The 27,987-nt window shown below is 38.9% G+C and overlaps 2 protein-coding genes across 2 annotated transcripts in view; one reads left to right on the top strand and one right to left on the bottom strand.

Moving 5' to 3' along the window:
• Positions 1-1,742: 1,742 nt before the first annotated feature.
• slc6a4b (solute carrier family 6 member 4b) lies at positions 1,743-9,560 on the bottom strand. The gene is made up of 13 exons (XM_034122434.1): positions 9,350-9,560; positions 8,327-8,461; positions 7,928-8,147; positions 7,631-7,769; positions 7,386-7,520; positions 6,119-6,222; positions 4,980-5,107; positions 4,758-4,870; positions 4,190-4,321; positions 3,971-4,070; positions 3,737-3,837; positions 2,749-2,916; positions 1,743-2,172 (listed from the first exon to the last, which is right to left on the bottom strand). The coding sequence occupies exons 1-13, from the start codon at positions 9,558-9,560 to the stop codon at positions 2,092-2,094; spliced, it is 1,767 nt and encodes a 588-aa protein (XP_033978325.1). The 3' UTR covers positions 1,743-2,091.
• Positions 9,561-14,522: 4,962 nt separating this feature from the next.
• Positions 14,523-27,987, top strand: part of sgsm1a (small G protein signaling modulator 1a) — a 28,066-nt gene continuing 14,601 nt past the window's right edge. Inside the window, 6 exon segments of the mRNA XM_034122435.1 lie at positions 14,523-14,588; positions 14,690-14,733; positions 21,830-21,905; positions 27,056-27,218; positions 27,483-27,635; positions 27,732-27,799. Of these exon segments, the coding sequence (XP_033978326.1) occupies positions 14,570-14,588; positions 14,690-14,733; positions 21,830-21,905; positions 27,056-27,218; positions 27,483-27,635; positions 27,732-27,799 (523 nt within the window). The 5' untranslated portion in view covers positions 14,523-14,569.

Genomic DNA, 27,987 nt, shown 5'->3' with positions numbered 1-27,987 from the left:
ATGTTTCAAACCACTTTCTCCTCTCGTCCTCTCGTTTACGTTCATACCTGTCATCCTTCAGGAGATTGCACTGTGTGTGTGTGTGTGTGTGTGTGTGTGTGTGTGTGTGTGTGTGTGTGTGTGTGTGTGTGTGTGTGTGTGTGTGTGTGTGTGTGTGTGTGTGTGTGTGTGTGTGTGTGTGTGTGTGTGTGTGTGTGTGTGTGTGTGTGTGTAGAGGCTGCTCTATTCCCCTGTATGTTGATGGATTCGGGATATTGCAAATTAGCTTGTTAATTAGAATATCTAATAGCGGTGAGCAGCAACAGCCAACAGCCATCACAAAGACATGAAGATCACCATATGGAGATTTACAAAAGAGAACCCTCTTATGTGGTCTGCTACATGTGTAACATTCGAGATAGAAAATACCTGTTGTAATACAGATAGTGGAATTTAACGCAATATATATGATGTTGAGTTTGTTTGGTCATATTCATGTTTAACCTCCAGGAACGACAAGAAGCACAAAGATAAAATATGTAATTTACCATCATTCATTTATACACATCTTACTAGTACATAAACCAGGTTCAAAAATAACTGAAATCACACAACAATCATCACCTTGCTCATCACATTATTCTATAAATAAAAATACAGTATAAAGCACTTTAGATTAATAAATGGAAAAGACACAAGTGATATTACGCTATGTGTCTACAAAAAACATTTGAACAGTCTCAAATTACATTGAAAACATTGGAGAGGCACAATATCAATACAACCTTTACACGTTTTGTACATACAGTGTAATATTTAGGCAGATTAAGGCAAAACAGGCTATCTGGAGTTAAATACAGGCATCAGATGGAGATCAAAAAGTTCATTTTGAATATAAAGCACCAACAAACTTACACTTGGACATATTATATTATCATAATGTACTGTAACTACAGGCAGGACTTCTACTTTCTAAAATGCCAAAATAATACACAAAAAATCTAAGATTTAAGAAGAAAATTATTCTGAAAACGAACTGATGAACTTTGTCTGTGCCTCACATATCTCCATTACAAAACACTATACCAGCACTGTATTACAAATCTACTTCATGAATATGAAAAACAGCATTGGCGAAACTAAAGGAAGGTCTGACGTTTACTGGTGAACTACTTTAGGTTTGGTCCCATCTTGTTTGTGTGTCCAGCAAAAAATGTGTTTAGACTTATTCCAACACAAACCATACTTAATATCTGTTCAAATGACTACAAAAAAAATACTGCAAAGTCGGTAACACCTGGTTTGAAAAACATCAGCTGACATACTTTAAGATTTGTTGTCCATTAGCGAATAATAAGCCCTATAAATAAAGTGAATAATTACGTGAGAAATGCAAAACTCTGCCGCCATGATTATTCTAGTGGAACAATCAATATAACCTTATGATTGTTTCATCTTGCTTTTTACATACAGGACATTTAGAATTTAAAAGGAGAAAACAACCTCATGCAATAGTAATAGTTGGCTGAATGTAACATATGGAAATACTTGTTTTTATTTTCCTTGGCATATAGTTCTTGTGTGATAAAGACAGCAGATTAAGGGGAAACCATTACGTTTAAGTATTCACTACCAACTCCCACATAGCACAAATGCAACACTTGTAAATGGTAACATGTGAAGCTGTAGATCTGATTGAGTATTGCTATTTCAGTTCCTCCTGGAATAACACATTTAGCTATATTTACCATTTTAGTGTTTATGTGCAGTGAAAGTTGTCATGTTGGATATCATCAGCGCCACACGCAGGCGTGTGGCGTAGTGGATAGTGCATTGGTGTTAGGATCAGGGGAGCACAGGTTCAAACTCCACTGCAGTCAGCATGTCGTTGTGTCCCTGAGACACTTCACCCCAAAATTGCTCTAGTGGGGATTGTCCACAGTATTGAGTATGTAAGTCGCTTTGGATAAAAGCATCTAACAAGTAACATGTAATGTAATGTAATCAGCAGGTAACTGTCACGTTGTCAGATAACCTTTAGGTCCAGTCATAAATAATAACTTAAAACTGTGGTTTTTGAGTAGAAACTACAAGCAAGGGATATTTTTCTTTCTACGGCACAGTGGCCATGTTGAGGCTGTCAGCGTGGATGTCAGGTAGGGTCCTCTCCGGTCTGAGACACACCGCCAACCTCTGTGGGAAACCAGACAGGTAGAAGTTAAATGTTAAAGGTCCCCTATTATACTGTTTTTCATCAATATATTACAGGTCTCAGATATATACAAAACATGTTTCTGAAGTGTTTTGCTCCAAATACCAAACAGATCATTGTAGCATCCCATAATCCCCTCTGTTTCAGCCCTGTTTCAAAAGTGCTGATTCTCTGTCTTTAGATGAAAATAAGGAGCCACTCCCCACGCCCTTTATATTTGGTTAAAAATAACACAATGGTGCTCTCGGAGGAGATTCGGGTGATAAGGTGGGGGGGTTACCTTGGTTGGTGATTGGCTATTGGTTACACAAGCCAACAAATCCTTATGACATCATAAAGTGGCCAAAATGTGATCAGCTCATTTTCAGACAGGTTTTTATATAAATGGATCAGGACAAAAAGTGAGCGAATATTTTTTCCTGAAACTTTCAGAATCTCTGGAAAGTGGATTTTGCATAATAGGTGACCTTTAAGGAAATGTGTTTTCTGCATTTTCTGCACATAACAACTTGTGTTTTCTGTTTTTGTTTGTATTCCTTCCTCTGTCCTCCACTGACCTGTTTGAGAGATCCAGGGGTCCACACCAGCTTGTAGACCATGTAGATGGGGATCCACATGAAGGAGGAGAGGGCCATCATGTATCCCACTGTGATGCTCCAGTCTGGGTATGTGTAGTCGAACAGCGTCAGGTGCGGCACTTTCAGCAGGGAGCTCACTATAATATACTGAGAAGAGTTGGGACACATAACATTTCCATATTTAGCATCTCTATATAGAAATATAACTTTTGCATTCTTACATAGGAGAATATTTAGAGAAAGGGTAATATATCTGTCATAAAATATACATGTATGCTATAGAGAAAGTCATAGAGTAATAATACAAAATGTCAACAGGAAGAACGATTGATGCAAATAAGAGAGAAAGATATTAAACTATATATAGGGGAGGGACGTTGACATTTACCTGACATTTATGCAATAAACATGTTTTTGAAAAAGTGTTGAAGAAGATATTTCATATAGAGGAGGGCTTAATGTACACAAGGGGGATCAGCTGTTGGTGGAGTAGTCCTTTGATCTTACACACAGCTGTATGTATGGAGTAAAACATGTTGGCACTGGCTTAACAGTGTTCAATGTGTAAGTTCCTTTTCACAGTTTGAATATAGTACATGTACAAAAATGAGAAGTAATTTGCCATTAAAGCATTTAGGGCCTGTTTTAAGAAGCAGGTTAATTGAGTTATCTGAGAATGTTTTGCGACATAAAGCCTGAAAACACATAAAATATAGAACACAGAAACATGTTAAAATATTCATTCTGATATTTAGTTATCCAGATAACGTACGTCTTTGAGATCTTCTTACTTCTTACCTGTTTTGGTGACCTATATATTTGTACTGATCCACTTCTGCCAATTGGATGATATTTTTAAAATGACTACATGTTGAATATTACTTATCTGGTGTTTTATATAAAACCGTTAAAGTAAATGTTAGCATTGTAAAGATAAAGCTCCAGTTCACAGAATCTCATATCTTACCGCTAGAAATGCTGGACTGATGGCCACCCAGCACACCTTCCAGAACAATCCTGGAGCTTTGCCCAGCATGGCCTTAACATCATTGCTAAATCTTGTGATACCTGAAAGCAACACAAAAGTCGCAGCCTTTTGTTTTTCATATGCTAACAATGTATTTCAATATCAAGGGTCATCCATGTACATAGCAGATAAAAGAAACTGAACACAGGTCAGTTGATATAACATTGTGTTTACCGTAGAACCAGAAAACTGCGATGGCCTCGAGGAAACCCACAGCTATAATGGAGCATCCCACTCCGAATTCCTCCAGCAGCTTCACCACATAGGCACCACCCTGTCGAAATCATTATACACTTACTAATCAAAATCCATCACCAGACTGCAGACGTTTTTAATTCACTACAATATATCCAGGCAATAACCCAAGCTTTAAAATAAAAAATAAAAACGTACATATGTAAGGGTGCTTAGAGAGCCCAAAAAGCAGACGACTACCAAGCCCAGAACTAAAAGTTCCCGCCTGTGTGAGAAACGATCCGGGTATTCATCCAACACAGCAGTGATGATCGCCTCCAGCCCCCCGAACTGAAACACACAGTCACTTGTTGTTGTTAGAACGTTTGACATAGTACTGTATTGTACATGGAAAAAAACGGGAAATTGACTATAATTAAATGTAATATGTCAACAAATGTCATATAACTGTACGATGTCAGTGGAAAGCAATAATGTTTAGTTAAACCTAATATTTCTTATTCAAACTTAATATTATTGCTTTCAACTAACCTTATACAGTTATATGGAATTTGTTGACATAGTACATTTAAGTAAAGTCAACGGTTCAGTTTTTTCAGTGTAGCTTGTAGATATTTCAATCTGCATAAGCCATTCAATTTATTGGATGCTTAATATCAGGTATAATAATAATAATATTTCAGTATAGTAAATATCACTACAGCTTCAAATATTGTTCTGTTATACATAAAAGAACCATCTATGTCCCCTGTTCAAAGGTTCGTACCGTGCTGTCCAGTCCCAACGTGATCATCATCACAAAAAAGATGATTGCAAAAAAGGTCGAGCCCATCATGTTTGCAATGGCCTCTGGGTACGTGATGAAGAGCAAACTTGGACCTGAAAGCATGAACTTACAGTATTGAATAAACAGAGAATAGGGTCAGCAGTTGATTCATAATTGAGTTTTATCTTCACAGGATTTAAATAAATAAACTGATTCCCTGACCTTTATCCCTGGCTACATCCTCCACCTCCACCTGCCTCATCTCTGCCATGTATCCGAGCACCGTGAAGATCACAAACCCCGACACGAAGCTCGTCAAACAGTTCACCAAACTGGTCACTATGGCGTCTCTGTGGAGGGAGAAATTACATTTTCTTCAAGAGCACGCAGCATAATGATTCATTTCTGAAATTCTCTTTTTTTCAAAGCTAATGTTTCATTTCTATCAGAGGCATTGCTTCAAAGTATCAGTGTCTGATGGGAGAGCTGCTCAAAGCTTTGCCTTTGTTTAATGGATTGCTTTTTCTATTCAGCGTATGTCCGACATATGAAGATACTCCTAGCAACCATAAACATCTCACAACAATAATGAGGAATACTCTACTGAAGGATGTGTGCTGGATGTTCATTATAGATGTAAAACAAGAGAAGATCAGTCGATGCTTTTAGAAAATGAACATCTTTCATCTTCAGGCAGCCTCCACAGAATATTGTATTATGTATATATGTAATAGTGTATTTGATAAATAAAAAGACATCCTTTTTTAAAACTAATGCCTTCAAACAAATGCATGTAAGATAAGAAATACAATGTTTTGAGTCAGAGTTGGACGTTTGTTACGTTGCAATTTATATGTACTTTTCTAATATCATAGAGAAGACACTCATGCATTTATAATATATTAGTTAAACATAAAAAAATAAAATGAACTCAGAATAAGTCATTATCACACTGAGGTTTGACACATTATATTTTGGTAATCGGTTTAAACGGCAGCATCCAGTTTCATTCATACCTACACAATAAAACACACATTTCGTTTCCTCACATGCCCCATTGCTCCACTAATCACATCAGCCACACACACTATTAGTCATACAGTACAGCTTATGTCTTCTCCTGTGTACATCTTGGCATTTGTAGCTAACATGTAGTATTCATCACTCCAGGCTCTATAATACCGTCTGGACCACATCGTCGTATTTAATGCATGAGCAATAAATCACACAGCTCCTCTTAGAGATCTGAGCGCTGAAGTCATTAAACTCAATCCTCAAATTCAACAGGAGGTGTTAAAGCCACCAATGTAGGTTCACATGACTCAGTGTGTCGCAGGTCTACAATGAAGCTCAGCTCTTACCGATAGCAGTTATTTGTGAAAGGGTTGTAGCTGGAGAGAGCCAGGAGCACGCCGAACCCGGGCCCCAGGGAGAAGAAAATCTGAGCCGCCGCATCCACCCATACCTGGAAGAGACAGAAATAGACATTACACCATCTAAACATACAAGTTGTAGGCCTATAAAAGCTTTAAAATACTATTATTTTAAAGATTAGAACCACTTTCTGCTAGGTCATTACTCTCAGTGTTTTAATATCACCCCCCAAAGGGAATAACTATTTTCATTTCATTTTATTTCTGTGTTTTAATCCCTCAGTATAATTCACCAGGCAGAAGAGGTGTTGTTTCAGTAGTATATAAATCTAGTTGCCACACAGCTGTATGCAGGGAGATCTGAAGAGCAGCACGCATTCGGCATTAAAAAGAAGAGAGCAGCGTTGTATATCGGTGAGTGAGACAGAAAGGGAGGCCTTTGTTAATGGGCAGAAAATCTAAACCAATTATGCATCTTATTATCCTGCTCTGTGGCTTATTTATGCATCTCATTAAGTCTCATCCATATTCCCTCCCATCCAAAGCACTCACACATGTTTAGCAAACAACCGCTGAGAGCTGGAGAGGAAACAGAGGACATTTCATAGATCGAAAATAGAAAATATAGTAAATTCTTAAGGGAATAATGGGTAGAAATAGGTGTAGTTATATTTTTAAACCACTGCGTCCTATGCTTGGAAAATCCAGATGTTTTTTTTTTACTACACTATTACAGCAAGTTAAATACAGGAGGCTTTTCAAGAACTCCCTCATGTTCGCAGGACCGTGGAGAAATATATCTTAGTACCCAGAATAAAGATCCTTTTGGAAGTAAAAAATGAAAATATTATTTATCTTTTGTCTTTCAATAACCATACATTTGTACATTCTCTGAGAAAATGGTGGAAAAAGGGAAGAGATTTTAGTAATTATATTAACACACACTGCTTTTTAAAAGTAAGACATCAAATCCAAAAAGAAAACAATCTAAGAGGTAACATTTAATTGTTGTACTTGAGGCAAATTGAAAGTGTTGATTTGTTATTTTATGTTGCTATCTGCATGCATTTATGTTTTTACGTCAATTTCTTCTCCTTACAATCTTTCTTTTTTTAATTTATCAGGCACTGGATCTTTCGAAGTAATATAAATACGATTCTCAAGGAACCAAATACATGAGGTATGCCCTCTTTTTCTCTCGTTGAAGACGATTGAAATGCATCCTTTTCTGACTGACCGACTATGTACAACTCACACGGGTCTCCAGCAACTTCCCCCACTGTGGTTTCAGGTAGAACACCACACCTCTCCAGGCTCCTGGCAGAGTGGCGCCTCGAATAAGCAGGATGAAGAGCACAATGTAGGGCAAGGTGGCCGTCACCCACACTACCTGGTGAGGAAGAAAGAGATCAATCAGGAGACCATATACATGTGATTACAGTAGAGACGATACATATTAACTTCTCTGTTGTTGTGGTAATAAAGCATACAATGTGTTACCTTCCCTGAAGTCTTTACGCCCTTCCACAGGCTGAAGTATACGATGGTGAAAATGAGAAAAAGGCAGAGCATCAACTGCCAGCGAACCCCCCCGACGTCTCTCAGCCCCGAAGACTTGTGGATCTCAAGAACATTCCTCCTGTCACGATGAAACACATGAATCATCACAGCTTCAGCATGCCAGACAACATTTCCCGTACCACATCACAAGCCGGCTCTATTTGTATTATTTTTAGAGTATTACTGTAAAGCTATTTTTATATGTGGTTTCTGTAACTCACACTTACATGAACTTACGTGTAAAATTCCTCTGCGGGAGACCTGGAGGAATTCGTCCAGGTGACGTTGTCCGTGCCAAAGTAGTTGGTGCAGTCGGGGGTGTTCCACACATTGTCGCAGTTTGTCCAAGGCAAGACGGTGGAAAAAGAGTGGTAGAAGTAGAAGAGGGCCCAGGCGATGATGGTGTTGTAGTAGAAGGACACGTACAGGGCGATGACACAAATGGCATATCCTATACCTGAAACAGAATCACTCACTGAGTCCCTTTGATGTTACATAACATCAAGATAGAATATTCACTTCTACTTTTACTTAAGTACAAGATGTGAGTACTTCTTCCACCTCTGTCTATCACTAAGTCTCAGAAAGGTAGCTATCTGATTATCTGATGTTGAGCAGCGCAGTGTGAGGCCTTACCTTTGAAAATGGGACAGATGTGTTTCCATATGGATATGGCTCCGGTTCTGTGGAACTGGCCCAGTGCCAGCTCCATGTAGAAGAGCGGCACACCGCCAAAGATGGCCATCAATATGTAGGGAATAAGGAAAGCACCTGCACAGAGACACATGAAGGTAATAATCAATGTAAGTCTCATGTGTAATAAAGTGTGAACATTAAAGAAAGACTTCAGAGTGAGGACTAAACAAGGCTGAACTTAAAAATGTAATGTTAATGAAACATAGACTTTCCATTGCCCTCGTTTTTTATGACTGTAGTAATGGTGGTATACAGCAACTTTCAGCTTACATGGGGATTAACAAAGACAAATCTTTTTTAAACAAAGCTTTGGGTTAAGAACATGCCATCAACGCTATTTTAAAACACCTAACTGCAAATTATAACAAATAATGTCTTCATAATCTTGATTATTCAGTTTTAAAATGGCATTTATCATCTATTTATGCTTTTTCAATCCTGTTTGTATGTGTTTTAATTGTCTTTTATTTATATTCGCAATGCCTTTTTATGTCTCATTGCATCACTTTGTTAAAGGTATTATTTAATGAATATGTTTTGCCAATATTATCGACCCTTTGTTGGTGATGTTAAGTTAAGCACACAACTTTACAAACAAATTTCAGGATTGAAAATATATCTGTGTAGAAAAAAAAAGAATGACATTTTTCTTTCGTTTTTTTTGTCAAAAAAGCTGGACTTTGAGAGGCTTTTGCGGAGTAAATACGATTGATAAAAGTTTAACATGCTATTCGTGGTAAACGTGTTGAAACTTTTTAGTGATGTGAAGGCTGTGCCCTTCAGCACCATGGACAGTTTCTCCTGACAAATGCGCAGCTTCAGCCGGATTTCTGAATAATTCAAAGCCATTTTGAGCTCCAATTCTGAGTTTTAATCGGTTTGAAGAACATATAAAAGTGTTTGTCAAGTTGCTCCTAACTTGTGAAATAAAAGGCCTGGTGTAAAAATAACTAAACCACTTACCGCCACCGTTTTGATAACACACATACGGAAATCTCCAAACATTTCCCAGGTCCACCGCAAAGCCAATGACAGACAGGAGAAAATCCATTTTTTTGCTCCATTTGTCCCTGGAGTCCGTCTGTGTGATGGCCGGCACCGGGACGGGGGCCGCGGCGTTGTTGGAGGTGTAGCCGGGGTTAGGGGAGCCTGGGTGGGTCAGAGTGCCGGCCATGGCTGCTGGGTCCTGCTGGGGCATCGGACTGTGAAAAAGTCAGTCAGAGGAGCAGCTCCGCAGAGAGGATGTTTCTCTGTGGTGGGGACAGGCAGCAGTGGGAGGAGCTGAGCGGACACTTGGGGATACCTGTTGGTGGAGAAAGATCACAGAGAGCGTGGTGGAAAGTAACTAAGTACATTTACTATGATACTGTACTTAAGTAAAATGCTGAGGTACTTTTACTTTACTTTCCTGCTACTTCTACCCCTCTACAATTCAGAGGTCAATCTTGTAGGCTACTTTTAATCATGTAAAATATTATCAATAACTTAGACTTTAGTCCACAATTACTAGCAGCATCTTTATGATAACACTTTAATGCATCAATAATACAATCAAAACACATGATATATATCATTCCGAAATATGCACAATGTAATCTGATAACATTTTGTAACTTTTGGATTACCTCAATATCAAATGCATATTGATATGCAACTTTTTGTTTTTTCTCTCCACTTAATTCATTAATATATTGCTTGTGCTTTGGGCATTACATTACATTACATGTCAGATGTCACTTGTTAGACGCTTTTATCCAAAGTGACTTACATACATTCAATACTGTGGGCAGTCCCCACAGGAGCAATTCGGGGGGAAGTGTCTTTCCAGGGACACAACGACATGCTGACTGCAGCCTCCTAAATTCCCAATTAATTCCGATTTAACAGCAACATGTTGCTCATGTTGATGGCTAACAGGGTTATCATCCTTTAATGATAATGATGTGACATGCAGAGCTCAACATGGTTGCCTTTTGCTCAAATCAACTTTATTGTTACAAATCACATTTGCACAATCCCAGCATGCACCATTTCCATGTGGTTTAAGGTCCTTTTCCATGTTAAATCTGATATTTTGAGTCAATTTAGGTTCTGAAATTCCAACAATATATGAAAAACATTTATCAACGCTCTAAATGTTCAGCTTGAATTTCACAGAAGAATTATTAGTTGTATGATAAAACTCCTTTATGTTCTATTTAAGCAACAGGTTGCCCGGCAAAGTAGTGATGTTACAGTAGTAGTTATTAAGATTGATGTATGTTGCAATATATAGATCTCTATATTCACACAATCAAAGTAGTCCTAGTTTTAAAGTTTAACACAGAGAGCTATAAAAAGCACCTCAAGCTATCTTAGCTGGATCATCAGTTCAGTAATATAGTTTGGTGAAGACAGCTGAAGATAATCATTGCAGCTCAACTTCACTCCTTAGAAATATAATAACCTAATAAAAATACTTCTAATCAAATCTACCACTTTTAGCACCGAGCACTTTGAAAAGGCTGCTAACAGGACATGCAGAGAGCAGCAGTCACACAACAGAGAGTGCATTCAATGAAGTCACTTTTGGCAAATAGATATGACACAGACACGGGACAAGAGACATCCAAAGGCATCATAAAATTGTCATTTACAATGGTGTTACATGAATCATTATCTGGATGTGTAACCTGAAGCTTGGATATGGTCAGATGCACATTCTTGTTTAAAAACAATGAATTCAGTAATTTCTTGCAAAAATATGCGTCAAAAAGCATAGATAGATAGATAGATAGATAGATAGATAGATAGATAGATAGATAGGTAGATAGGTAGATAGGTAGATAGATAGATAGATAGATAGATAGATAGATAGATAGATAGATAGATAGATAGATAGATAGATAGATAGATAGATAGATAGATAGATAGATAGATAGATAGATAGATAGATAGATAGATAGATAGATAGATGATAGATAGGATAGATAGATAGATAGATAGATAGATAGATAGATAGATAGATAGATAGATAGATAGATAGATAGATAGATAGATAGATAGATAGATAGATAGATAGATAGATAGATAGATAGATAGATAGATAGATAGATAGATAGATAGATAGATAGATAGATAGATATATACTTTTTTTTCCACAGCTCAGATTCCTCCAGATTCAAAATGTATTTTCGCTGCCAAAGCTAAGACGGGAGGAATAAACAATCAGCTGAGGGGGAAATGCTGTGGTTGCTCAGCCGAGGTGTGGTGGCCCCTGAGGGTCAAAGCGTAACAACATAACAACAAACCATATAGCACTGGCCTTCTCCAACATACAAATCCTGTCAATGTGCATTGGCACACATGGGCAGAAGAACATCAGACTGACAGGAGCCTCTATCGCACGTCGAGTCTAATCACACATGTGCATGTTGGCCTTCTCTGCTGACAGACAAACAGACATGGACATGACACAGCACTGTTGTTTCAGAAAATGCAGGATTTTATTTTGTGTTTCTCTGTTTTCTGCTGTCCAGATAGAAAATCATCCTCATCTCCAGTGTTCCCTGAGCACATAAAGTGAACTTTCCTCTTCGCTGGATTTTCTGATCGTCTGAAACAACATAAATTCTCAGAGTCATGTCTATGATTCTGCAGATTACCTGTTTGGCTTAAATAAATGTGCTTGTTTTCAATTACTCTGTATTTACCAATGTGAGAATGTAAAGGCTAACTGTAGACGGCTCTTGTGTGCTGCTTACTCGAGCAGAAGTCCTGGTGTAGCATTTGACAAGACATGCTATTACCTTACATTATCTAAAGCTGCTGCCAGTGAGTCATGTCAGCGAGGGGAATCCTGGTTTATAGAGAGGGCTTGTGAGAGAAATAGAGAACCAGTCCTCACATGAAGCAGGAATAAAGCCCCTGTCTCTCAGCCAAGGACACATAAACTGCTGCTATATATTTGAAATGGTTATGTATCCCCAAATAACACATGATGGTCCGAATATTCAAGTTTTTTTATTATTCGGGCTGGTATTCACATGAAAAACTGTAAAACTGCAGGTCCGAACAGGTGATCAGGTGTCAGGATTTAAGATTATACAAGGAATCACATTTTGACATGTTTATCCACAGAAGGAACATGTGGATTTGGTTGTGAGTCTGTCATCCTGTGTTATGCCTCAATGTTTTCACCACCTGATCTGCATGACAGCTCAGTCCTGCAGGCAGAACTGAAACTCCACACTTCGCTGCACTAAATGCTACACCCACTCCTCACTGTGACACAGACGGTGGTTTTACTGAACAAGTTCTCACTCACACCAAAAACACTGAAGTGTGAAATGTGTTGCTATAATTGAAGACAGCATTTTCATTAAGATTTAAGCTGTGAATTGTATGTTTTATTTAATCATTTGTTCTTTTTTGGCGGTCGTACGCTTCGATAGAGACACCGTCGCTATCTGGACAATAAGTGATGCAGCTTTTCTGAACCATTATTTATGAATAAGTAAAATTAGATATCTCATTGAAGGGAATACATTTATTTGTAGAATTATTTTTGCACAATTACACCTTTTTCTCTAACAAAAGTGTTTAAGTAAACGTAATCAAAAGTCTATCAACATCAATATTTTTACATTTGTATGTAGAATTGTGTCTATTGTTGTTTACCCAGAGATTTATCCTGATATGCTCCACGTTTTGAACTCATGTATCCTGAGTGTATCGAGCAACAGGTGGAGAATAGTCTTAAATTGCTGTATATCCACATTTCTGATACATCATCAATTCTGAATTACAATTTCAGTGATGCATACCAAGCCCAAACATTGCTGAATGGCAAATCTGTAACAATCAGATGTGATTTGGAGATAAATCACTGGTAAATCACAGGATTTAGTTTCCCAGCTGTTCCTTATGTTGCCACAAGATGGCGTGAAGACGAAATGTTTCCATGTTGGGAACATTACAAGCACAAAACTCCCATCCATCATGTATTATGCTTTGTTTCAGTTTGGGGATATGCATATATCTATATCTATTTGCATGGCATCTATTCGACAGAAAACATTACCGTAATGAGATCACTGCATTAAGTCTCATTCAGTGATGTTGACATTTGTATTTGAAATAAGCGGGCAACTACTCTGTAGGTGGGAGAGGTATACAGTTATTGTACTTAAGTAAAAGTAGAAGTACCAGAGTGTAGGAATACTCTGTTACAAGTAAAATACCTGCATTCAAAATGTTACTCAAGTAAAAGTGCAAAAGTATTAGCATCTAAATATACTTAAAGAACCAAAAGTAAAAGTAGTCATTATGCAAAGGGGTCCATTTCAGAATAATATATATTGTATGTTTTGATTTTAATTATTGATTCATTAATGTGTTATTAAAGCTGGTAAATGTGCAGCTAGTTTTAATGACTTTGTACACAGCAGGGTAGCTTGTGAATTTATTCCAGGTATAACTACATTTGTATTTAAGTGTTGATTACATTTCACATTATTAATCCAAATCTGTAAAGTAACTTGAGATATTAAATACAATATTATACTTATATTAAAATAGTATAAATACAATTGTATATGTCCCTGTAGTTACTTTGCAGATTTGGATTAATGATGTGAATTATAATCAACTCTTCAATCAGACTTTAGTTACACCTGGAGTAACATTCACAAGCTACCCTGCTGTGTACAAAGTTATTAAAACTAGCTGCACCTTTACCAGCTTTGATAACACTTTAATGCATCAATAATTATAATCAAAACATACAATATATATTATTCTAAAATGGGCCAATTAGCAATGAGTATCTTTACTTTTGGTACTTTAAGTATATTTTCATGCTAATACTTTTGTACTTTCACTTGAGTAACATTTTGAATGTTACTTGTAACAGAGTATATCTACACTCTGGTAGTTGTACTTTTACTCAAGTACAAGATCTGAGTACTCCTCCCAATTATATTTATCTATTTACATTGCATCTCATTCAGTGATATTAACCTTTTTATTTCAAATAAACGGATATCTATTCTGTAGGCAACTATATATCTAATGGAGATTATATTCAGATTCAGACCCAATGGCTGCCCTGTGTGTGTCTTTAAGGGGCGGGGCTTGATCCTCGCTGTGAGGCAGCTCTCAGCGGATGGGAGTAGTGCCGCTCGCAGACAGGAGACAGGATCCATGGCAACAATCATGGCAGGTGGGAGCAACAAAAAACAAGAGGATAACTATATTTCTAAATTCAAATTGTGTTTTTAGACAGATTGTGATAATATCCTGTGTGTGTGTGCTGTGTTTCAGAGGCAGAGACTCGCCAGAGGCTGCTGCGCACCGTCAAGAAGGAGGTGGGTGTTTTCAGCTCTGCACTTATAGCCTCGGAAAAACAAACATGTTGGTTTTTATGAACCTGTTTAGCCCAGTTTCCCCCTGTGCTTAGATAGGTGAAAACATAACAAACATGTGTTGACACTTGCACTGAACGCCCCATCTTTTCCTGATGACACCTGAGATACATTGGTTTTGATGCTCTAAAAACGAAATGTCTTTTTAAAAAAAAAGACTAAACAAGCCAAAATATGATGTATATTATTACCATTACGGGTTTGAAGTGTTGCTTTTTTCTTTAACAATGTTTTAATATAATTAAGAGCTTTCTGTTTTGAGTGTTCGTGCTGCAGCTCAGTAATTATTCGCATGGAGAAACAGATTGTGTGTGTTCAGTGTTTGTGGTGTTTATGGCAGAGCAAACCATCAGCCTTCTGCCCAGCCATTTGGTAAGAGTCGGTATCAAACTGTGTGTGTGTGACTGTGTGTGTGTGTTTGTGTGTAATTCATGTAATGAGTTATATGATGTTGAGTGGAAACAAAGATGGAAGGTTTGTTCAGCTGGTTTTCAGCCTCCTCACTCATCATCATTTGAGGGTAACTGCAGAAAAACAGAAGACCAGGGTTCAGCAGAGATCAAATGAGATGTCGCTACCATTTAGTCTGTCTGACATTCAGACGTGGAATAAGGTTTTACTCTATGAGATATTCATCCTGGTGTGAACAATCTTTCTCAGAACGCTTACAGGAGTCTTTAAATATAGATGAGAGGACGGAGGACATGGTGTTAATGAATGCTTGCATAAAGATCTGTTTAGATATGTCACATGAACCCTGTCACATGGAAAACATATAGTACTGAAAGCTCAAGTTACATTATCCTCCATTTTGAGGAGATCTCTAATGTCTTTCATTGATTTTTCTTTACAATACTGCTTTAGAGTAATACTGTGTATGCACAGTCCATGCCCAACACAAGAGTTACTGTTGGTAAGAACATTTTACTGCAATGTGATTACATATTTATAGTTGAACTAACCCAGCTTCAAACATATTAACTTTATTGGATATAGATGAAAGGCAATTCTATTTCTCAATGAAAGGTGTGTGTGTGTGTGTGTGTGTGTGTGTGTGTGTGTGTGTGTGTGTGTGTGTGTGTGTGTGTGTGTGTGTGTGTGTGTGTGTGTGTGTGTGTGTGTGTGTGTGTGTGTGTGTGTGTGTGTGTAGTGTGTGTGTGTGTGGTGTGTGTGTGCTGTGTGTGTGTGTGTGTGTGTGTGTGTGTGTGTGTGTGTGTGTGTGTGTGTGTGTGTGTGTGTGTGTGTGTGTGTGTGTGTGGTGTGTGGTGTGTGTGTGTGTGTGTGTGTGTGTGTGTGTGTGTGTGGTGTGTGTGGTGTGTGTGTGTGTGTGTGTGTGTGTGTGTGTCTTTACTGTTGAGGTTTTTGTTTGCCTCTGTTCAGGGAAGGTTTCCTTAAAATCATGAACACCTGATATTTACACATTTATAGTCAAACACCTGAAGCTTTAAAACATCACCAACCTAAAACGGTTTATCGTTTATTTTGGTCTAAAATACTGAAACAGGAGAAGATTAAAATACGTTTTAAGGGACAATGACTGTTTCAGAGCACTTGGTTTAACAAACTTCTGTTAATTATTGATGGATTTATTTCATTAGTTTCATATTAGATTGCCTCATAAATTACAAGACTTTATTTCTACCAAACAAACGAAGATAAAAATCCCATCCTGGATCTTGTGAAAGGATGAATAGCTAGACTTTGGTCTGATTTGTTTTCCTCTGAGTCCTGTTGCAGTCTTATCGGTGGAAACCAGGCCCTTCCCCATGATTAAACCTGCCTCCTGTGCGCTGATACGGCCTCAGTGGGATTCACTCACTGTGGCTCTTTTACTGTTTACCTTAAATGCAGCCTGATGGAGTCTGTGGATAGAACAGTATGATAGCTCACTTTATTAACAGATGGCACTCGGCATTAATCAGGATGAGTTAATAAGACTCATATATCATGTTCGATTTGTAAGTCTTGAACAGTTGGAAAATATGTTTTAGGTTTAAAAATATACTTGAATTGAAATATATCACTTGAAAATGTTTCGATTTCCCCCAAAAATCTTTTATCATTCCTTATGTTTGTTGTGTATAGGTCTTCTGGCATCTCATAACACATGCAGAGTAATTTCATTTAGTAGTATTAAAACTAAATGTAAAGATAAAGGCTCTTTGAGTCTGAATAATGTTGCTCTAGGTACATTGAAAGGGCTTTAATGTTACTCTTAAAGGTGGGGTAGGTAATTTTGGAGAAACCAGCTCGAGTGCGCTAGAATTTGAAATTACGCAGCCGAAAAAAATCTGCCTCTTCCTTCAGACTTCCTTACAGAGCCCCTCCTCCAACACACACGAACGCGCACATGACCAATGAGGGCACGAGATAAGTGTGTGCACAGATGGAAGGCTGACAGGCAGGTCGGCCATCCAGTTATTTTAGCCGGGCCGGCTCAGATGATTGGTCGTGCTTTTTACAGTATTACGGCTTCCACAGATGACATTTTTTTATATATTTATTGTCAAAGAATTTAATGTATTCATTGCTATCGGGATGTTAAGAGCATTCCATGGAATATAACAAAAAGTGTTTCTGAAATAAATTACATACCCCACCTTTAAAGCTGTACAGACAATTCCTCTTGAAGGAAAGATATGTATTGGTGTTGTTCTGTTTTCCCATTAGTTTATAGTTAGTATTACTCTGTGTGGGCTTCACCATATGGTGTCTCTATGCTGTGTGTTCTCAAGCTCCCCTCGTCCAGCTTGTTATTTGCCACCAGTCTGCTCAGATATACCTGGATGTGGGCCATTATCCAGAGAGTGCAACAGAATTACCTTCTGGTTCAAATTGGTTTGAAAACATCTCTTATTTGCTTTGGCTTTGATACAGAACCACTCTCAGTCTGTCTCCGTCTGTCTGTCTGGCTCCGGCGTGCCTAGAATTATGCTCCTCCCTCTGTCTTTGTATATCACACGTGCGCGAAAACACACACCTGTGTTTGCTAAAGGATAGAGATGGAGAGAAAGGGGGAGAGAGAGACTCACTAGAAGAACATGCATCTGTACCTCTGCTGTATGCTTGGGATAAAGTTTCAAGCATTTGAGTGTAAATGAATCCAGCAGTTCCTGATTCCTGGTATCACGTTGATATGAAACATGAATACAGGGTTGATTTATATTGCAGGAACAAGCAGCGGGGAAATCATCACATATTATTGTTGTCATAGATACTGATAGATATTATTACACTGAGACAATACCGTTGTTGACTTTTCTAGATCTAGATTATTCTATTCATAATCAGGTTTTGGTATGAGATAGGATTACATGGCGAGTTTGTTCACCATTTAAAATCAAACAGAACTACAAGGTACTGTTAGCACGACCGTATGCAGCAGCTTTAAAGTCCACCCCTACCTTGAGACATGGTGATGTCACTTTGAAAGGATTTGAAGTCGAAGCTCTTTACTCTGAACGTGGAAGTTTGCAGAACAATCTCACCACGAGGTTCAGCTAACATAGGCAAGAAGTCTTTAAAATGTTAACGAAATGTATTGTAAATTGAGCATCTACAGTTCCATGACTCCTGATCCGTTGAAGAAGATCATGTGATGTGACCAAAAGCTCCAGAAAAGCTACTGATTGGATCATTAACTTTTGTAGTGGAATCAGAATAGTTGATCAGTCTGCTTATTCAATGTGAAATTATTATACAAATAGTAGACACCTAATTTAGGTGCAGATCGTATAATAAGAAGTTAACTCTATGTGAAGATTAGCATGCATGATCAATGATGATTTTCCTCCTCCGCCTTACATTCCTTTGTTGGCCACAGAGATAATGAGTTATGAAGGCTGGATGTTTAATGGATGGGGCTTTCTCTCCGGCTCATATCTTTTGGCTCTGCTGTTGCAGGAGTTAATTGGAATGCTCTGAAGATCTTTTATCACTCTGTCTAATACCTTCAGGCTACAGTGCTTAGTTCAGAGCAGATTCAACAGACTTTGCTGCTGTAAAAGAGACGTTTCATGTTGGTTGTCACGTCATGCATATTGTTTTATCTGTTCATTATAGTGAAGATATATTTTGTTGTGGCGTTTTAGTCGAATGGGCTAATCCGGGTGGTCCACTTTGTTTAGATTTGTGCTTTATCGATGCACACTAGGACTCTAGGAGGATGGATGTGAAGTCATGATGGCATCTAGATGTTGTTGTTACTGTAGTTTTGTTTATTTCAGTGATGAATGGCTGTTGTTGACGCATCTTCCTAGGCGGAAGTGATCCAATGTGAGACACGTGCCGTCTCCATAGAAACCTGCAGGTTGTCTGAGCTTAGACACTTCACCAGTTGAACCTCTTAGGCCTGATCTGTTGCCCAGAGGAGGAAGAGAGGAGAAACGCAAGGTGTCTGCTTCCTCAAGTTGGCAAATGAATCAACTCCCTGGGTGTCAGGTTCACTCACCGAGAAAATTGGTGCATAATGCCCGCTGTCTGTCTGTCTGTCTGTCTGTCTGTCTGTCTGTCTGTCTGTCTGTCTGTCTGTCTGTCTGTCTGTCTGTCTGTCTGTCTGTCTGTCTGTTTTTTGTGTGATTGCATGCTTACTATAAGTGTGATCGTGAGTGGAGCGGGTGTGCATCACATCAGACTGGCACTGTCTCTGTTGTTTTGGCAGTATGAATCATTTCTGTTGATGCTGGAGATGACTGCCACTGATGCAAACAGGCCAAGTTTGTGTGATGACTGCTGTCTAATTAGTGAATGGTATTTTTATTCTAATTGTTTTCATGGGGAAGGGTTCAAGACGCAATACTTTTTCACAAGTAAGAGATTGTTCGGTTTGAGGAACTCGACTTTACACTAACAGCGAGGTGGCAATCAGTGCTAAGTGGGCAGATTTTTCCCAGCACCATCATTGAAAAACAAGTTGTTCTGTTTTTCACAGTTAAATCTCAAGTCTCTGGCTTTGTTGTTCTCTCTAAATAAAGATGTGGATGTGAATACATTTACATATGTGGGTAGTCTCTCAGTGTAAGACTTGCAAATAGATTTGAGCAATATATCGACACACAGTTAATTTTCCGCCACTGAAAGTTAAAGGTATTTTAATCATTTGTGAACAGCAAGTAAGATTGAAGGGATATTACTTTATTATTGGTCCATAAACCCCAAGTTGAAAATCGTACTCGAAGACCGAAATTCATCTCCGAGAAACTTTTATGATCCAGCTGTAAATATCAAACCATGAAAAACTGATATTATAGGACGGCTGGTTTCTTCACAGAGAATATATTTTTTATCACTTCAACAAAGTATTGAATCTGTGTGTGTGTGTTAGCGAGTGTCTGTCTGTGTTTGTGCAGAAGGTGAACTTGGCAGTGTCATACGGTCCTTGTTGACAGACTCATTTCAGCAGGAAATGACAGCTATCTGTGGTCTGTGTCCGGAGGTTGATATTCCCCGTGCAGATTGCAGAGCGGTGCCCAACGAGGGGGACGTCTCCATAGCCACGGGAGGGAGGGATTGATTTATCAGACATCTAAACTATTGGTCTGTCGCTGTTGTCAGGCCAGCGGGGAGAGGGGGACATCGCCGTGACAACAAAAGCTAACTAATGAGCGTTACCTTGTGAGCATGTGTGATCTTCTCCCTCTTTTTTTAAAAGAAGTTGGATTTGCATGACTAAGATAACATCAGAGTTTGACGCAACAGAATCAATTGCTCCCACTGAGGATTACAAACTTCTTGATAAAAGGGGTCTGTGATGTGGTGGATAAACCCTCCCTTCCTTTATTATTCCCCCACCCCCAAATGTACCACCAAATGTACCACCTCCAAATCCCAAATCCCATCTCCTCTCTGGTAAACAAAAACACCCTGAAAACTCTGGCAGGAGCACTCATTCAAGGGTACTATGACTATGCCTGCACGTCATGGTACCATAGCACCTCCAAGGCGCTAAAAACAAAACTTCAAACATCGCAAAATAAACTGGTCAGACTACTGCTTGAACTTTCATCTAGAACCCACCTCACCTCTGCCCACTTTGACAACCTAGGATGGCTTAGAGTAGACGACAGAGTACAGCTACTTGCAATGGGCCTGGTCTACAAGATCCACTACACCTCTATGGTACCCATGTACATGTCAAAATTCTTCCCAAAGGTCAAGGAATACCATGATCATAACACCAGAGGGAGCTCCACAAATCATGTAAAACCCAGATTTGGCACAAAAAAAGGGGAATACACGTTTCGCAATTATGCCACATCAAGGTGGAACGCTCTTCCCACAACTGTAAAGGAAAGTAAAACTATACTTACCTTCAAAACCTCTCTTAAAGAGCACCTTCGGGGGAAAGCATTGCAAAACTGGCCCCGGTAATGGTACAAATCTCAACCTGTCGTACAATGGACAGCTTCCCCCCCCCATCTATGTATATACTCGCATTTTAGACTCTGTTACTAACTGTATATCTGTAGACTTGGTATGTCTTAAATGTCCGGTTAGGATGTATTAGAACGAAATCTAAAATGAAAATTGTAAATAATCCATCTGTATGTAAAAAACCACCTGTATGTAAATTGTAAATAAGCCATCTGTATGTCATATATGTCTTATATGTCTTAAATGATATGATGAATTGGAAATGGGGGACCCTGATGTAAACAAGACGAAAGTCTTTCTCTGGTCTGCATCCCCTTAACAATTGTATGTTTTGAGCTGTACTGTACTGTACCCAATATACAAGCTGTTAATAAACTTTTCAATCAATCAATCAATGAGAGGTCTTCGGGATGAGAGCTGGTGACTCATCCACCAACTTAACATGCACTCTTCCAACCAAGCGTGGTTCGCTTCCTCTTAACTTTGTAACCCCCTTTCACCCCTGCGCTTTCTTTTTAATTGTTTAATCCTTGTTATCATACATGTGTTTTTCATATGTCCTCATGATTATATTCTGTTATATGTGCAGTAAACACTCCAATAAGCAGCCTGTGTGTGTGCCAGTTGTTAATGAATGACTCATCCGGCATCTTCATGTCGTTGACAGGTGAAGCAGATTATGGAGGAAGCTGTAACAAGGAAATTTGTTCACGAAGACAGCAGCCATATTGTGTCCTTCTGTGGTGAGTAACCAAACATAAAAATGAGTCACACCGCTTCAGCTTCTTTGTAACCTCTTCAGCTGGAACCATTCTGAAATACTGAGAACACAATTGCATTCAAATCATTCCTGATCGAAGTTACTTGTGTCTCGTTTATAATGCAGTCTAGAATCTGTTGCCTTACAATATCCCACTGTTTGTAAGTTTCATTGACTGTTTTTGGATTAAATTTAAGCTGGGGATTTCCATTATCTGTTTGTATTGCTTTCTTTACAAGAAAGATTCTACTGATCTTTGTTCATGTTTATCTTCTATCATTTATCTTTTTAGCTGTGGTCACAAATGACTTATCACAAAACAACTCTACACAACACTTAATTGGACGCAGGGCACATTTTAGAACATGATGAAACAAAGTACATAGGAGGGCATTATATATATACTAGCATTTCGATAACATTCCCTGTCTGATAATTCCACTGTGTAGCCATTTTGATAATGAAAACTAACTCACAAATACAAGGTTAAAGGAAAGTAAGAGGTTTAGCTTAACTTTACCGTTCTCGAGTTATTCACCACTACCAACAATAAATGCATACACACATGTTCTGGCAACACCAATCTTAGTCTTAGTGGGAAGGAGTGGCGCAGTGGGCTGTGTGTTGATCATCAGATCAAGGGTGGCATTGGGAAACTCCAGTTCGAAACCTGCCGCCACTGCGTCAGACCGTTGTGTCCTTGGGCAAGACACTTCACCCGAATTTGCTCCTGTGGGTACTGTCCACAGTACATGACCGTTACATGTATGATATGTGTGTAATGTGTACTTGTAAAGCGCCTTGATGACTTTGAGGTGTGAAGATGGGCGGAGTGGCGCAGTGGGCTGTGCGTTGATCATCAGATCAAGGGGGCGTTGGGGAACACCAGTTCGAAACCCGCTGCCGCTGCGTCTGTAAAGCCGTTGTGTCCTTGGGCAAGACACTTCACCTGAATTCGCTCCTGTGGGTATTGTCCACAGTACATGACCGTTACATGTGTATTTGTAAAGCGCTTTGAGCATCTGGAAAAGCGCTATAATAAATGTAAGGAATTATTATTATTATTAGTCCATCAGAGAGGATAACATGTAGCTGATGTTGCTTATTATTACATTTATATTCCTATAATAGAGATATTTCTCCAACAACAAGTTTTTTTTTTTGCCAAATGAATACAAGTCTTTAAAAGGAAGTCGGGGTTATAGTTGCCACATTAAAAACAGACAGCCAGTACAGGGACGTGAAGATCCACATCATCAGCATAACTTCTACACAAGCTAAATAAAGGACATTTTAAAGTTCAATATTTCACCAAATGTTATTGTTCTTGCCTCCAAATAGCCAACAGAGCGCAGCACGACCACTGTGAGAAACACACTGCCCACATGCAGGCGCTCACACCGGTCAGATGTCTGCCTCAGTTCAGAGCCGTAATCAGTAACAACGTGTATTTGGGGATTTCAGTGGGAATAAATCGACTCTCAGCGTGCAGGAAATGTGATATATATACTAGCCAGGAGCCAATCCTTGCAGACAAAGACTGCTCTTAACTCATAACATGACACTCTTGGCAAGCTATTGAAATGTAGGAAAATGTGTTTATGGTATAAACAAATGAACAGTTATGAGACCTTCCCTTTACACAGACTCTTCAAATTTCATTGTAGCCCTTTATAAATATGTTCGAGTCGATGCACATACTGTACAAATAAAACCTATAGAAAAAGGTTATCATGTTGTGAAAATCTGCTTTACTGTAAGACAGTTTCACTAACTTTTAAAAAACTGAATTCAATCTCCTGTCATGTGCGTCAGACCGAAGCTACTGTGCCTACAGCTCATTTGTGGCTTATTTATATTTAACCAGACATAACGCCTCTCAGGTTATAAAAATATACAATCAATAACGTGTGCTTATTAAGTGTCCATGGAGATAAAATCCCTACCATATGATATCCAAGAGTATCTGATTGTATAGCTGTGAAAGGAATTTACTGCAGAGCTTGAAAATGTATTAAACCAAATAATAATAATAGACATCCTTCCCAACCAGTTATCAGCTTGCCCCAAATATCTTTTAATGTTTTTATTTTTTCTTTAAATGATGTATTACCTTCCACAGAATTGAATGCAATGTGATGTTTTTGTACCAGTGTTGTGTACATTGTTTGTGCTATGTGTTTTCATTTGATTTTGCCTGTCAGCAGTATTGTTGGCCTTCGCTGTAGACGGCATTGGATCAACAAACTGCTTTTTTTCATAGATGCTCGTCAGTCTGAGGGGATCTTTCCTCTACTACTATCATGTTATCTCAGTGGTCATGTAGAAGCTCAGGATGACCCTCTCATCTGTGTGTTGTTGTCAGCCAGCGTCCTCCTCCTATGATCCTCATAGTGGCTCTTATTACTCCAAGTACTCTTTCAGCTGGTCTCTTTAGAGATAAGAGCGAGTGGAGGATGGGCGGGAAGCTCGGCCAGCTCACCGGGGAGCAATTAGCCTCCACCATCACGGCTACTTTGATGAGATACCCCGGTAGAGTCTGAAATGTACACGCTCTGAAGGGATAGAAAGCCAAGTTATGAAGCATTGAGTAGTAAGAGATACACAGAAAAGGTTCAATCAATTATAGTTTCATAAAATCAGTTTGTAATTTTTTACACATTACTTTTTATTTCATTCATTCTTGATCCTTTGTGTTGAAGTCCTCGCTTCTTACATCTGTCATGACGGATCACAACGATTATTTTAATGGCACCCTGGCTGATTTCTGTTGAACAGTGATTAAAGCCACTTCATTTGGTTTCACCTTTTATAAATGCACTAACCATTTAATCAAAATGTGACCTGCACTTCTGACTGATGGCTTTTTCTGTCGTAGCTACCAAAATGGTTTGCATGTCACAGCCAATTGGCTTGAACAATCAACTCACTATTGTGCTTACAAAGTAAATCATTCTTCCCGAAGATGTGAATATTTAAATATGCTGAAGATGAGATCAAATGTATAGACAAAGGTAGCAAAAGCAGCCAAATCGCTTAAAATGAACCAGAGCATAACTTGATTTAGACCAATGGTGGTTGTTATGTAATGTGTGGTCATTATGGCTGATGAATCTAGTGATTAATGTTGAGATGAATCATTCTGTCCATTAAATGTCAAATCCACGAAAGTGAAGCGAACAACAGGCTGTAATCATCAAGTGTGTATTTGTATCATAGCATATATAACACACACACACATGATACATTGATTAGAAACATCATTAGATAATATTCTGTGGATGCACTCATTTCAGCGCTGTCCACGATAGGCTCTTTGTCTGCGGTGGGGAAAGTGTTGGTCACTGTCCACGAGTCTCTTAATGCACTCAGTTGCCACAGATACAGGGTGATTAGAGGCAATTTACTGTGTTCGCTGTTTTTACCAGGAGACACTGCACCAATAAGTGATCCCACTGACATGATGCTCATTTTCTTGTCACTTCTGTATTTAATTATTCATCTGGTAAAATAAGATTTAATTGTACAGATCAAGACTACATTTTCCTTCCATTCTCCCTACTTTATGTCTCAAACTGAAACCTTTTCTTATGTATACGTGCCATACAGTGAACACATTTCCAAAGGTATTGTTTGTAACATTGCCCCTGATGCCGTTGTTCATTTTAGAGTTTGTAACTGCGGAGACTATGACAAACTGGGAATGTTCTCGCTAGCTTGGAATACACAGTCCCTCTAGAGCAGTGTCATGTTTGGGAGTTGCTTTCTTTTGCACCTTTACCATCTGAGACTAGTTAGCAGAAATGATGAGAGGAAGCAGGATGAACTATACGAGGAGACCTTTGTCATGTTACGCTTTGTTCTGACATTTGGCTTCTTGCTCTTATAATGATGTGGAGGAAAGCAGCTCCGGGAGGAAGGGGAGCAAAATGCAGGAAGAGATGGAGAGGAAAAGATCAGCAAAGATGACATGGTTTTATTAGAAAAGAAAACTCAAGCTGATGTCGTCGCTGACACTTTTATTTCCCAGGTAGGAGATAAACGCTGTTAGCAGCAGCGACAGAGAGAGTGACGGATGTAGTGATAGCATGGAGGCAGGATAGAAGCTGTGTTTGAAGGGGTGAGGGTGATTGAGAGAGAGATGGAGGGATCGTGATGCTGATGAGATGCTGCCACCCCTCCCTCCCTCCGCTGCTCATCTCCCAGAGCTCGATAGCTCCATCAACAGGGGTAACCATGGTGACACCAGCCTTCCCCCTGACCCCATGTGAACAGAGCCACAGGATTAGTCCTGAAAGAAAACTCAAATGTCAACACAGCTCCAGGCGCTGCCACGTAGGCCTGAGAGAGGAGAGGGGTGTCTGTTTTCTGCACAATTGAGCAATTTTGTGTGTCATCGACTTGTGTGTCCGCTACAGCTCGATGGGTCACTTTTTGAATGTAAAGATGATCACGTAAATCTTCATTTAAAAAAGACAAAAACAGTTTTTTTATGCAGTCTTGAACTTAACAGAAAATACATACAGACAAAAAGTGCATCAGAAGGTTATGTTAAGAATTGAATAGGGCACCACTTTATACTGTGTTCATTTCATGTGTAAATGAACACCGTCAAACGCATTTCTACTATGCATCAACACTTCAATAAAAACATACAATAGAAATGCACTGTGCAGAATTGCGGGGGTGATGAAACTCACTTGACATCTGACATGTGCATAAATGCATTGTTGCTTTGTTTATTTTTATTATAGTGCGCATGAATATCTGGAAATCATTATCAACATCAAGTGTATTATGACGTGGAGGTTTGACATGCTATCATCTAAAGAAAAGGTTTTGTGCCTCAAAACAAAAAACCTATAGATCAGTACGATTCATTTGTGACAATTTCAAGAAATTACATCACAAAATGTAATTGCTCTATTACATTTGTTTATGTTCAAATTAGTCAAAAGAAATCCCTATTTGTAATTTCTTATGTAATGCTTTGGAAAGCTAAAAGGAGAGGGGATATTGGACTAATGTCTGGTGTCTTTTAATGATATACATGTACTCTTCTGTTTTATGTGCATACATTTAGAGTATCGTGCCCCCTAGTAACACTTGTCTAACCCTGTGTGTGTCCCACAGCTGCAGTGGAGGCATGCGTCCTCCACGGGCTGAAACGGAGAGCAGCAGGCTTCCTGCGTAGCAACAAAATAGCGGCACTCTTCATGAAGGTGGGGAAGAGCTTCGTCCCGGCGGAGGATCTGTGCAGAAAGGCCCAGGAGCTGGAGCAGGTCATGGAGACAAAGTGAGAGACCAACATCTCACACATCACAGCAGACTTGAAAGCTTACATCAAAGCCCTGCGCAAGCGAAAGCCCTGAAAAATAAATGGCTGTCTGCTCACTTGAAGTATTATTTTTTGGATTGAAAAGCTTCTAAATAATTCATGTTTCCAGCTTTTATGAATCATGAATTGCTGATGCCATTGAGTCATGCAAATGCGGTTTTCACTGAATGCAATTTTAAACCATGTTATACTTGTTGATTTTGTGACCCTCTCCTCCTGCAGACGAAGTCAAAGCATGCAAAGTCAAGACGGTTTACGCAAGATGCCTCGCCTGCCCAGCCTCAGCCCGCAGGGAGTCAAGAACCTGTGGATCCGGACGGCTTTATTTGAGAAAGTGCTGGACAGAATTGTCCTCTACCTGGTGGAGAACAGCAGGTACATTGAGAATAGTCAATAATGCCACTTTTTTTTACTGTGTTACAATAACTCACTGTGCCCTTTAAAAAAAAACCTTCCATATTTGTCTTCCAGTAAATATTATGAGAAAGAGGCTGTTCTAATGGACAATGTGGACGGACCTATCCTTGCCTCTTTGTTAGGTAATTATATGTGTCTTTTATTGTGACCATCTAGCATCATGTCTTACGCTATGGGTTCTGCTCATGTTCAAATAGACGTGTGTAATCATGGGAGTATTCGAAAACAAATTCAGCAGAATTGTATAAGCTTGTTAGTGAACCAGTATGCTTCACAAGGACGTTATGGTTACCATTTGTTCTCCCTATTT

This window comes from Trematomus bernacchii, unplaced genomic scaffold (assembly GCF_902827165.1).
Source record: "Trematomus bernacchii unplaced genomic scaffold, fTreBer1.1, whole genome shotgun sequence".
NCBI lineage: Eukaryota > Metazoa > Chordata > Actinopteri > Perciformes > Nototheniidae > Trematomus > Trematomus bernacchii.
The sequence above is the reverse complement of the archived record's forward strand: the minus strand, read 5'-3'. Positions and strand labels throughout refer to the sequence as shown.

Coding starts and splice junctions, on each gene's coding strand:
- slc6a4b (XM_034122434.1), bottom strand. CDS start 9,560: ATGGCCGGCACTCTGACCCACCCAGGCTCCCCTAACCCCGGCTACACC. Junction 8,462..9,349: donor GTGTTATCAAAACGGTGGCG/GTAAGTGGTTTA, acceptor GTCTCTGTGCAG/GTGCTTTCCTTATTCCCTAC. Junction 7,521..7,630: donor GCGTAAAGACTTCAGGGAAG/GTAACACATTGT, acceptor CTTCCTCACCAG/GTAGTGTGGGTGACGGCCAC.